The following is a 13,017-nucleotide window of genomic DNA, read 5'->3' as shown; positions in this document are numbered from 1 at the left end:
CTAGATGAGGGAGAGAGAGAGAAAGAGAGAGGGAGAGAGGGAGGGAGGGAAGGAAGGAGGTGCAGACAAACAAAGAACAGTAGTGTGTTTCCTGCTTTGTAGCTCTTGTGTGGCAAGGGTTTGAGGAGGGAGGGCTTGAAGGTCAGGAAGCCTCCCAGACAGGTGGTAACAAAGAACTGAGTGGAAAAAGAGGCCAGGCCGCACAGTGAGGGGTCTGGGGTAGGGAGGCCAAAGAAGAGAAAGCAGCTGTGAAGACCAGGAAGGTGTGAAACAGCAGAGATAGGGTAGAAAACTTGCAGTGCTTAGGTATACCTATTGGGGGTACTTGTGGGGTACTTGTGATGCTCCAGAGGAGGGGGGAGGGGGCTTGGGGAGCTGAGAACAGAGAGATCCCCAGGGATAGGAATACAAAGGGCCTTTACCCACAGTGGAGCATTTGGACTCTGTCCTGGAAGCTGTGGGAAGTCCTTTAAAGATTTTCATCCGGAAGAGACATGATTGCAATCTGTGCTTTAGGAGATCATTTGATCAGCAGCATAAGTGTTAAGGCCTTAGGAGAACCAGTTAGACTTCTCTCTCTCTCTCTCTCTTTTTTTTTTTTTTTTTTTGACAGGCAGTGTGGATAGTGAGAGAGACAGAGAGAAAGGTCTTCCTTTTTTTTTTTTTTTTCTTTTTTTTTTTTTTGCCGTTGGTTCACCCTCCAATGGTGGCTGCAGCTGGCGCATCTCGCTGATCCAAAGCCAGGAGCCAGGTGCTTCTCCTGGTCTCCCATGTGGGTGCAGGGCCCAAGGATTTGGGCCATCCTTCACTGCACTCCCGGGCCATAGCAGGGAGCTGACCTGGAAGAGGGGCAACCGGGATAGAATCCGGCGCCCCAACCAGGACTAGAACCCAATGTGCCGACGCCGCAAGGCGGAGGATTAGCCTGTTAAGCCACAGCACCAGCCTTTTTTTGGTTCTTAACTGAACCAGGAAAGGGTGACCACATCAGAGATAGTGTGAATGGGAAGGAGGAGGAGATAGGAGATTCTGAGGAGACATAGGTAGGGCAACAGTTGACTATGGGACACACTTGAGGGGTGCTATTAAAATAGGAGGCTGCATGAGGGCAGAGTCATGCCTGTTTTGTTCAGTGCTGGATGCTCAGTGCCCGTGAAGTGCTTTTCCCCCAAGTAGGCATTCACTAAATCTTTTTTACATGAATGCTGTCAGAAGAATCTATCCCATTGTTTAGATTGAAGGGGTAGATAGAAATACCCTTAGCTGCCGTAGGGAGTGCTGACATAAAATGTAGCATTGCTGTATACGATGTCAATTCAGAGCATAGTTTTCCCTACTACAAATATGTCTCTTCAAGCAATGTAAGCAAAATCAGAGGTAATAGTGATATAAATGGAAGGTATCAATGCAGTCTCTTTTTTATTTTATTTTTCTTAGGGTACTCAGACTAACAGACTTCTGAAAGACTTCCCATCCTGCTTTTTATCTTTCTAAATCTTTGTGGAATTTTGTACTATACCTGAGACATGGTGAAAATTACTTATGTATTAATAAATAGAAGCGTTTTGGGGAATACTATAGAAAGGAGAAGTTTTATAGGTTAAAAGTGTAGTTAACATATAATATATGGAAGGAAAATCATATATTTCTTCACAAGTGGGTAGACAGAGACCTTTAAAAGAATCCGCGGCGGCCATTGGAGGGTGAACCAACGGCAAAAGGAAGACCTTCCTCTCTGTCTCTCTCTCACTGTCCACTCTGCCTGTCAAAAAAAAACAAAAAAAAAAAAAAAAAAAAGAATCCTGATCTTGAAGAGAAATTATGTTTCATAAAAGAGGATGGCTACTATTTCACCTGATCTTTGTCTAAAAATGTTACCTCTAAGAAACACACAGTGGTGCTGCCCATAGAACTGTCTGCAGTGATGGAAATGTTTGCTGTCCAGTAAGTAGCCACCAACCACATGTGTCTGTTGAGTACTTGGCAGTGTGGCTTGTGTGAGTAAGGAACTGAGTTTTAAGTTTTATTTCATCTTAATTATTTAAATAGTGATATGTGGCTAGGGATTGCTGGCAGAGTCCAGTCCTGGTGTGTCAGCACCGCCAAGCATGCTAATGAAGAAGAAAATGTAGTCTTGGCCAGGGGGTTTGCAGAGGGCATCATTTGGTCCATGAGGCAAATCTGGACCTCGCTTATGGCGAACTGCTGTGCAGATGTTGGTAACACCAGACACTCCTGATTCTTTATCAGGGTCCTTGTCAGTTGTACGGGTATCAGCTCTTCCCTCCCCTTGATGGTTCTGGGGCTGGGGCAGACATTGTTGTCCATTGCCATGCATATATCTAGCTGAAAGGACTTGATTTTGAACACAGGTTCAGCGGAGTTGGCCCTTTATCTTCAGTGTGTCCACCTGTCAGCTCGTGGACCCGTTCTCTCCTTGCTATGATTTGTCACCTGGCTGAGTGAGCAGTGTCTTCATGGGGCTGTGAGGGCGTGATGTGTTGTTTTTCCAGCTTTTGATGCTCCCTTGGAAATTCTGATATGTGCTCCACCTCCCCAGAATCAGTGTCACAGTCCTGTTATGTACCTTAGGCTTTTTGGAGTGGAGGAGGGAGATTAAAAGAGAACAATTCAAAATCAAGCTATGTAACAGCAAAATAGTCTTCAGCATCTAATAGGTAAATATCCCACGGCTTCGCACTTACCCACATATGTTAGAGATTTATGAGAAAAGTTACCTTTGATGGCATTTTGCGAACACAGATGAAAAATTGTTGAACTATGGGAAATATTTTGCACATGAAAAATGTTTCGTATTCATCTATTTCCTTGCTAGGTTTCCAGTTTACACTTGTGACAAAAAGGTTCTACATCACTGTGGTGCCAAATTGAAATTCTGCCACACAAGTGCCATTCTCCTTTGAAAACAGTGTAGCAGTTGAGCTGTTTGTGATGTATTTTGAGAGGACAGAGTCCATTATATTATATATCTATATACATCTACATCAAATGTATAACTTAATAAAAGGTAATTGTAGTTTATAATTTAATAACAAGTTATATAAATGTATTTTTCAAGATATTCATATTTTCACAACTTATTTTTCTCAATTTCTTGTGCACCCATTGTTTTTTCATCTCAATTCTCTGTGCCATTTACTTGTTTGGATCTGGCTGTTTTCATCCTGCTACCAAAAAATTCATCAATAGCCCTAATTTGGTGCTGATACATGCTTGCTTCCTGTAAGTTAGATATAGTATATTTTTTAAAATGCTTTGAAAGGAAACAGTTCCCTTTGGTGATGCCAACTGTTTCAGCAACCCACCCCTGAATAAAATGGACCCAATGTAGGCCTTCAATATTTGGCACTTACCAATAAGCTACCATTCTATCCATTCTTTTCTCTTTTTTTGTACTTATTTTTATTTATTTGAAAGGCACAGTTAGAGAGATCTTCCATCTCCTTCATGCCCCAAATGGCTGTAACAGCTCGAGCTGGGCCAGATCAAAGCCAGGTCTCCCATGTGGGTGCAGGGGCCCAGGCACTTGGGCCATTTTCTGCTGCTTTTCCCAGGTGCAACAGTAGGGAGCAGGACTGGAAGTGGCGCAGCTGGGACTAGAAATGGCATTTGTTTGGGATGCCAGGGTTGCAGGCGGTGCCTTTATCCACTGCGCCACAACACTGGCCCCTGTTTTAGCCATTCTTTTCTTTCATCTTTGGGAATTGTTTGTCACTAAGATAATATTGTACAAGGTGTTGAGTCCTCTTAATCTATAAAAAGTACCCCTCACAACACAATATGTTGAATTAAGAGGGGATTTGAATTAGAAGGTTTTCAAAATGTTTGCCAGCTCTAAAATGTTTTAACTGATTTGCCTCTGCCTATGGGACTCTGTTAGTTGAACAGTCTCATTGTGTCCCCTCCTCATCCCCAAACACACACCTTATCAACTGTCGCTTCAGCTCATGTCTCAGACTATGCTTGCTAGTAGGCACTGAGTAGAAATATCCATGTCTTATTATATGAATCTGTGCTGCTTACTGTATAATGTCACATCTAGTTAGACCCTTACCAATATAAATTGCCAGGAAATATTTTGTAAATTTGTATCCTAAATTTTTATAGTGTAACTTCACAAATCTTAGTTCTTATTTCAGAAATGTATCATTTATGGATGAAAGGGAGTATGAAGCTCTGTGAGAGCGAGAGGGGTTTTGTTTGTTTTTGCCCTCTGATGTCTCTAACACCGAGACCATTCCCTGCATCACAGTAGATACTCATTGCATGTATTCTGAATGTATAAATGTTGTTTGAGAGTTAATTTTTTTTTTAAAAAGATTTGTTTACTTGAAAGGCAGAGTTACAGAAAGAGAGAGATTGAAAGACAGATCTTCATCTGCTGGCTCACTCCCCAAATGGTCACAATGGCTGGGGCTGGGACAGACGGAAGCCAGGAATCAGGAGCTTCATCTGGGTCTCCCATGTGAGTGGCAGGGGCCCAAGCATTTGGCCATCTTCCACTGTCTTCTGTGGCATATGAGCAGGGAGCTAGCTCAGAGATGGGGCAACCAGGACTTGAACCACTACCCGTATGGGTTGCTGGCATGGTACATATGCAGCTTAACCCACTGTGCCACAATGCTGGCTGGAAGAGTTTACATAATATGATTTAAAGCCACGTCAGGCATAAATACAATTTGAAAATTTATTATCCAAGTGATAATGGGAATTGTTTGATACCACTGTTAATTTGCTGTTTCTGTCTCTTGTTTTTAATACTTTTTATGGTAGCCACAAGCCCCATGTATACATTTTTCATGTGAATACTAAATAGGAATTGAGTTACATAAAATGCAAATTGGCTTTCAACAGTACGAAAAACTGTAAACTATCTCACTGGTGAAATATTGATTACATGTTGAAATGGCAGTATTTTGCATATATTGGGTTATGTAGAAATCACTGAAATCAGTTTCACTCTTTTTTGGGCTGCATTTAAAATGTAGCTGTTAGAAAATTGAAAATTATGTACATGACCCTTATTTGTGGCCCATTGAATAGTGTTGACATAGAAAACATGGCCATTGGATGTAGAGAAAGGAGAAGCCTTCAAAAGGAGTTTTACACAAATATCCTTAGTAGAATCATAAAATTATATGTTGCAGCTGTGACTTGGGAAAGTGAACATTCAAATGGTCTTGATCAAATAAATGAAAAAGACCAAAATAATTTAATTAGATTAGCTCAAATCAGAAATATGGAATGCAGCTACCAGATGGATTCCTGGCATAGTTGCCAGCTGGGCCTTGAGGTCAGAAAAGGGACAAGAAGGCATTGGTGGTTCTCTGAGTGTGAGCAGCTACTGATGAGTTTCTCTGTCCTGGCCTCACCTGAGTGCGGTTGAAGTTGAGGTGGGTGACATGCTTACTTGATAGCATGTAATACTGTTTTTTGTCATGCCTGCAAGAAATGGGTTCTTAGTAGGAAGGAGTAGGGAAATGGAAGACCAAGTCCAAGTGTGCTGTCACTCTCATTGAGGGCTCTCTGCTCTGTTCCTTCCCATACCTGTAGGTAACTCCTTTTTCCCCTATTGCTGCCCATTGAAACTCCTTCATTGCTTTTGCAAGCTGGCCCTGCCTCTGCCACAGCCACAGGGCTTAATGGGCTTGCGGGAGAGGGCACCTTCCTCCCTCTGTGGGTCCTTTTACCATTGGAGCTGGCCAGGAGCCCCATCCAGCCAGTGTTATTTCCTCCCAGGGCCACCCAGGACATATAAGTAGACTTCTTTTTTTTCTTAAACTAATTTGAAAGGTTATTTTGGTTAGTTTAAGCTTTTATCAAGTCCATTCCAGTATTTGTTTGCTTGAAAGTTAGAATGAAACTTGAATAAATGAGGACTGACTCCGTCAGCTTTTTAGGAGTGAATTTAATTTATAAGTATTTGTTGCATTTAGCACTGGAGATTCCTGCTTCTCTTTAGTTTGTATTTTAAAGCAGATAAGTAGTTACAGCAACATGTTTTTACTAAAACGGCTTTCGTGCTCACCTTATTTCCATCCGTCTGACCTCTCTATTTGGAGAAAGTAGATCAGAAGATTTATGGCAGTTAGCAGCGGAGTGAGGAGACCTTTGCCTTTAGCTGACAGCTGTCACCTGAAAACTACAGACCTGGAGACCCTCTCAGGTGTTCTGTCTGTAGTCCTGACAGTGAACAGGAATGCTGTTTACATTTTCTGTAAGCAAAATTCTCCCCTTGTTAGGAATATGTTAGAATAGGGCAGGCAGAAAGGGAATTTCTGTCTGTCTGACTGTCCTCAGCAGTGTTGGTTAGCCCTCGCTCCTATAGGAGCGTCAGTGGAATTTATGACTGAGCCTGTTTATAACATTGCTTTGGAAATTCTTCAACAAGATATTGTTTTTTTTTCAAGTGGGCTAGTGTCACACAATGCTTAATGTGCTTATAAAAGAGGGAAAAAATGAGTTGAATTCCAAAGATGTCTAAGATTTCAGGCATTGCTTTTCCCATGTGAATTAGTTCTTTATTAGATAGATTGTTGGTTTCATTAGCACCCCACAAAAACACTTTCCTGTTTGGATTGTTGAGGTCTTTGCTAAATTGGTTATGTAATTTTATACAAAGTCTGTTAGGAAGAGTTTGAATAAAATGCGGAGTGTTCATTAGTGAACCCTAGGAAGCTCATGGGTATGCCTCCCATTTCTGCCTACCTGTTTAGGGTCCTGCATTCTACCAAAAGGATTTAAGGCAACAGTGAGGGCTGCACAGATATTTTGGACTCTGTTCTGTTAAAAATATGTTGACTAGTTTGGGGGACAGTTCTGTGTTTCTACCAGGGAGAATAGTGATTGTGCAAGTGCGCATCCAGCTAGAGTTTCTGTGAGTGGTCACGTGGATCCTGGTCCATCACCAGAGCCCAGCACGCCTGTGGGTGAATAATGAGCCTGGTGATTGGGCTGCTGCTGCTGCCGGCGGCACAGACCGGGAACGTGGTGGGCCCCGAGCCATGAGTGAAACTGGTCCTCTTGGAGAACGAAAGCTTTTCTTTTGGTTTCTTTCTGAATCTTGTATATTTCTGCCATTAAGCATAATGAAATTATGAATTTATTATACTGTCCTCAAGCTTGCTTTTCACCTTCATTATGGGGCGCGTCCTTGTTGGATGCCTCTGCTGCTGTTATGTGGTTCTATGTGGGCTGTAAATATCTAATTTGTGCGAAATGACTGATTTTGGTATTTATATAATCCTCTAGTCAATTTAACTAAGTTGAGCTTTTCACAGCCCTTGGTGCTCTGCCGCTCATCTGATTACACTGCTCAGGGGAATAAGGTTAAGGGCGGGCTGTTGGTAACCAGAGCATTTCCAGGGCTTGAGTTCAGCAGATGGGCTGCTTGGCTATATTCATACATCTGCTTGCCTGCTGTGGCAGCTGCTGCTGCTTCATGTTGTGTTCTTTTGTTCTGTTCCATCCAAGAATGGAACGCTAGGAAGTGTAGTGAATGGATTAATTTAAGGTTAAGGTTAGTGTTTTGCTTGCTTTCTAAGTAACAGATCATAATAATGCTTCTGGTAGAAGTTAATGAGTTTCTCTTAAAGTGAACTAGATTTATAAAATACAGCTCAGCAAGGGGGCTAGATTAGTATTGTTGATGGAAACCAAATTCAAATGTGTAAAATACTGGCCATTTTTATCATTTGTTCCTAATTCTTTGTTTTCTTCCTTCCTCCTCCCCTCCTCCCACTCCCTTCTAGGACCTATATCCAGACTTTGCCTGACACTGCAGGGTCCAAGAGAATTAAAGAAATATGGAATGACATGAAGAAGATTAGTTAAGGATTAAAGGCTTTGAGGACAAACACCTCAGTGAAGTGAAGCACAGACAAGCTCCCAAGCTGTAGTTTGGAAGAGCCGTGTGTTGGAAGAAGATGGCAGATCCAGGAATGATGAGTCTTTTTGGCGAGGATGGGAATATTTTCAGTGAAGGCCTTGAAGGCCTTGGAGAATGTGGCTACCCGGAAAATCCAGTAAATCCCATGGGTCAGCAAATGCCGATAGACCAAGGCTTTGCCTCTTTACAGCCATCCCTTCATCACCCCTCCACTAATCAGAATCAAACAAAGTTGACCCATTTTGATCACTATAATCAGTATGAACAACAAAAGATGCATCTGATGGATCAGCCTAACAGAATGATGAGCAATGCCCCTGGGAACGGACTGGCGTCTCCACACTCGCAGTACCACACCCCTGCCGTTCCTCAGGTGCCCCATGGTGGCAGTGGCGGCGGTCAGATGGGAGTCTACCCTGGCTTGCAGAATGAAAGGCACGGGCAGTCTTTTGTGGACAGTGGCTCCATGTGGGGTCCCCGGGCTGTTCAGGTACCAGACCAGATCCGAGCCCCCTACCAGCAGCAGCCGCAGCCGCAGCCACAGCCGCCACAGCCGGCTCCGTCGGGGCCCCCTGCACAGGGCCACCCTCAGCACATGCAGCAGATGGGCAGCTATCTGGCACGTGGGGATTTTTCCATGCAGCAGCATGGGCAGCCACAGCAGAGGATGAGCCAGTTTTCCCAAGGTCAAGAGGGCCTCAATCAGGGAAATCCTTTCATTGCCACCTCAGGACCTGGCCACTTGTCCCACGTGCCCCAGCAGAGTCCCAGCTTGGCACCTTCTCTGCGTCACTCGGTGCAGCAGTTCCATCATCACCCCCCTACTGCTCTCCATGGAGAATCCGTTGCCCACAGTCCCAGATTCTCCCCGAATCCTCCTCAACAAGGGGCTGTTAGGCCACAAACCCTTAACTTTAGTTCTCGGAGCCAGACAGTCCCCTCTCCTACTATAAACAACTCAGGGCAGTATTCTCGATATCCTTACAGTAACCTAAATCAGGGATTAGTTAACAATACAGGGATGAATCAAAATTTAGGCCTTACAAATAATACTCCAATGAATCAGTCCGTACCTAGATACCCCAATGCTGTAGGCTTCCCATCAAACAGTGGTCAAGGACTAATGCACCAGCAGCCCATCCACCCCAGTGGCTCACTTAACCAAATGAACACACAAACTATGCATCCTTCACAGCCTCAGGGAACTTATGCCTCTCCACCTCCCATGTCACCCATGAAAGCAATGAGTAATCCAGCAGGCACTCCTCCTCCGCAAGTCAGGCCCGGAAGTGCTGGGATACCAATGGAAGTTGGCAGTTATCCAAATATGCCCCACCCTCAACCGTCTCACCAGCCCCCTGGTGCCATGGGAATCGGACAGAGGAATATGGGCCCCAGAAACATGCAGCAGTCTCGTTCGTTTATGGGCATGTCCTCGGCACCGAGGGAGTTGGCCGGGCACATGAGACCAAATGGTTGTCCTGGTGTTGGCCTTGCAGATCCACAAGCAATCCAGGAACGACTGATACCTGGCCAACAACATCCTGGTCAGCAGCCGTCTTTTCAGCAGTTGCCCACCTGTCCTCCGCTACAGCCCCACCCAGGCTTGCACCACCAGTCTTCACCCCCTCACCCTCATCACCAGCCTTGGGCACAGCTCCACCCTTCACCCCAGAACACCCCGCAGAAAGTGCCTGTGCATCAGGTAAGGGGATGCGGAGCCTGTCCTCACTGTAGTGTGAAAATTCTGCATGGTTGACTTGTCTAATAGAATTTCCTTGAACCTTCATGAAAAGCTTTTTCGTTGTGCGTGTCTTAATTTTTATTTTGTAGGCTGCCTCGGGATCTTATTTTTTCTCCCCTGTTAGTCCCTTTATTTATATTCACTCACTTATTGGCCTATGCATTTATTCATTCATTCATTCTAGAATTCTTGAATTCTCCTTTCCCAGGAGTTGTGCTAGATGCTAAGAATGTCTAGATCACTGAGACCGGGTCCCTGTCCACAGGGAGATGAACCATAGATTCAGAATACTCACCAGAAAAAGGGTTTTGTGTTCTTCTTTTTCTTGTTTCTCTTCCTACATATCTTCTTTTAAAACTACACAGCAACTTGGTTTCCAGCAAAGTGTTATGTGTTTGTGGTAGTCTGCCCTATCTCTCCTTTCATATTATGATTTTTTTTTTCCTTGGGGAGTTGCAGCATATGTACTTCTGTAATATTTTATCATCTGTTGAATGTTTGAATTATGAAGTATGAACTTAAGTTGCAGACCATAGAAAATCTCTATAAATGGTAATCCCCAGAAGGTATTTGATCCCGAAGGGATCTGGGTACATTGTATTGAAGAGCCTTTTTCTTTTTTTTAAGCTGAGCTTTGTTATTTTGCAAAACTTACAAGAGAACAGATTTAAGTTTTAAGCTCTGGTGTTCACAAAGACATCAAATTTTGCTGTTTATGCCTCAGGTACATGAAAAAATAAATTAATATTCATGTATACAGGTTATTCTGAGTGCTGTTCAAAAATATATATTGATCATCTGCTAGGATTGCACTTTTGGTTTTGGAGGGAACAGGAAATGATTTTAGAGCTGTAAGGCATAGTGCTTGGTCTTTGAAAATTAAAAAAAAATTTTTTGAGAGAGACAGATGGAGCTCCCATCCATGGGTTCCTTTCTCCAGATGCCTACAACAGCGGGAGTTGGGCCAGGCCAAATTCCAGAACTGAAAATTCAATCCAGGTCTCCCATGTGGGTGATAGAGACCCAACTATGAATCATCACCTGCTGCCTACCACAGTCTATATTAGCAGGAAGCTGGAATTGAGACTGGACCCAGGACTTGAACCCAGCCATCCTAACTGGTGTCTTAACTGCTAGACCAAACACCTGCTCCATACTGCTTGATCTTGATGAATATACAAGCAGCTTGGGAATCATGACCTATGTTGTGCAAATACAAAGCAGACCACTGCCGGCGCCGTGGCTCACTTGGCTAATTCTCTACCTGCGGCGCCAGCACCCCGGGTTCTAGTCCCAGTTGGGGCGTCAGTTCTCTTCTAGTCCAGTCCGGTTGCTCCTCTTCTAGTCCAGCTCTCTACTGTGGCCCGGGAAGGCTGTGGAGGATGGCCCAGGTCCTTGGGCCCTGCACCCACATGAGAGACCAGGAGGAAGCACCTGGCTCCTGGCTTTGGATCGGCGCAGTGCGCCGCCTGTAGCGGCCACTTAGGGGGTGAACCAATGGGAAAATGAAGACCTTTCTGTCTGTCTCTCTCTCATTGTCTAACTCTGCCTGTCAAAAACAAAACAAAACAAAAAACCAAAACAGACAAAGCAGACCAGAAGAGTACACATGATTGTGAGTGAGGGTGCTTGGGATTTTGCTAGGAATAACCCAGGGAGAGCGATTCTGGGGAGACATTTCAGGTGTTTTACTGGATTTTTCTAAACAAGGGCACTGGAAGTTGCACAGAAAAGACACGGGAAACAGGCTTCTGGCTGGAAAGTATTGGTAAGGACCAGACGTTGGAGTCTCGAATTCTATTAGACAGTCCCCAGAGCATGGGTTTTGGAGCCAAAGAAGTGTGAAGTGTGAACTTGTCCTCCACGCTGGCAAGGACAGTTTGGACCTGGGATCCGCTATTGAGAGAAGGAATGGAAATGGTGTGATAGTAAAGTCAGGAAGCGAAGCCCCTAGGGCATCTCAGTGGAGTCATTTAGTGCTGAGATTCTGAGGTTTCAGTCTCACCTGGCCCTGGCGGGTGGAGGTCGGATGTCAGGATGTGTGGATGTTGGGAGATGCACCCTTAGCTTTTGGGCACACTTGGTGATTCACAGAGAGCTCCGAAGTCAGCTGAAGGTGCTGCCAGGGCCCAGGTCAGATCTGCACTGTCTAGGAGAGAAGCAGAGCACATGTTTCAGTTCTTGGGAATGGCTTCTGGGACACGTGGCCTAGACCGTCCATGGGCTCGCTAAGGATGGTGAGAAAGACGTAGAGACAGGCCGACTGCATGGGTGCAGGAGAGAATGGAATGGGCCTGCGAGGGTGCCATGCCTTTTCTTTTATGTTCACCTCAGGGCCCATGCCCTTGCTCAGAATGGACTAAGAGTGGTGGTCCCTGAAGAAAATGTGACTGTTTCCGGGAATTTCTTTTCTTGTATTCCCTGGCAATTTCCTTACGAGGAAGGGATTTTCAGAGCAGTAGTTCCTCAGGGTGCTTGTTCCAGCACCGTCTCTCCTTCCTTGGTGGGCAAATGCTGTGTGGAGTCAAGTGTTGTTTGCAGCCAGACCCCAGGATGAGCACCATCGCTGTCCTCAGGCCTCCCTGGGTGTGGGTGCAGATACCTCCACCGCCCTTCTGCAGGACGGGTGTGAACTTGCTGACGTCTGTCCGCCACCCCGGACGCTGGGGGCTTGGTGCGTGTTGCACCTGAGTCAGGTCCTGGAGACCCTGAGCGCATTGGCCTCCTCTTGGAGTCAGTGGAGGAACTGGTAAAGGGGTGTAGACGAGGACATTTGAGGAATTTTCTTTGTAAGTAGAGTTAGATTTTCTGTCCTGTTCATGGTGTTTGCCTTCCTATTCTGGCTTAACTTTGCATCCTCTCCGATTCTGAAGCTTTGGGAATAGTACTAGGAAGAGCATAGACTTGGAACACAGAAAGGTTTTGAATCCCAGCTCTATCAGCTTAGTGATCTCAGGCGAGTGGTTTGAGCTTTTCTTCAGCAAATTGGGAAGAATAGTAGCCATCTCAAAGGATGCTGCAACTAAGTGCAGTGATGTGCTCTGTGTGCCTACAGTGGTGTCCAGTCCCTGGTATCACGTATGTTCATTTTTCTCTGGGCTTTAGTTTCCTATTTGAATCGCAAATAATGCTTTATAATCATTTCATATGTGGATGCAATGCAACGTTAGTTTTGTTTCTAAAGAATAGATTAAAGATGAAGTATAACCTTAGTTATGAAATGCTAAATTTGATTCATGCAAATTTGTGATTTGTCCCTTTTAGCCCATGTTGCCAGGTATGAGGAGGAGAGTAACGCAGGTGATTCATAATGCCAACACATAGCCCTCAAACCCCTCTGTCCTTCTGAATGACTCACATTCTT

The 13,017-nt window shown here is 44.6% G+C and overlaps 1 protein-coding gene across 7 annotated transcripts in view; it reads left to right on the top strand.

Moving 5' to 3' along the window:
• The window catches only part of CHD7 (chromodomain helicase DNA binding protein 7), a 201,994-nt gene that overhangs the window by 60,982 nt on the left and 127,995 nt on the right, over positions 1-13,017 (top strand). For all 7 annotated transcript variants that reach the window (XM_062188457.1, XM_062188454.1, XM_062188456.1 and 4 more), the window contains exon 2: positions 7,773-9,614. In XM_062188457.1, coding sequence (XP_062044441.1) covers positions 7,947-9,614 — 1,668 coding nt within the window. In that variant the 5' untranslated portion in view covers positions 7,773-7,946. The remainder of the gene's footprint in view (positions 1-7,772; positions 9,615-13,017) is intronic.

The sequence above is a fragment of the Lepus europaeus genome, chromosome 4, assembly GCF_033115175.1.
Source record: "Lepus europaeus isolate LE1 chromosome 4, mLepTim1.pri, whole genome shotgun sequence".
NCBI classification, from domain to species: domain Eukaryota; kingdom Metazoa; phylum Chordata; class Mammalia; order Lagomorpha; family Leporidae; genus Lepus; species Lepus europaeus.
The sequence above is the reverse complement of the archived record's forward strand: the minus strand, read 5'-3'. Positions and strand labels throughout refer to the sequence as shown.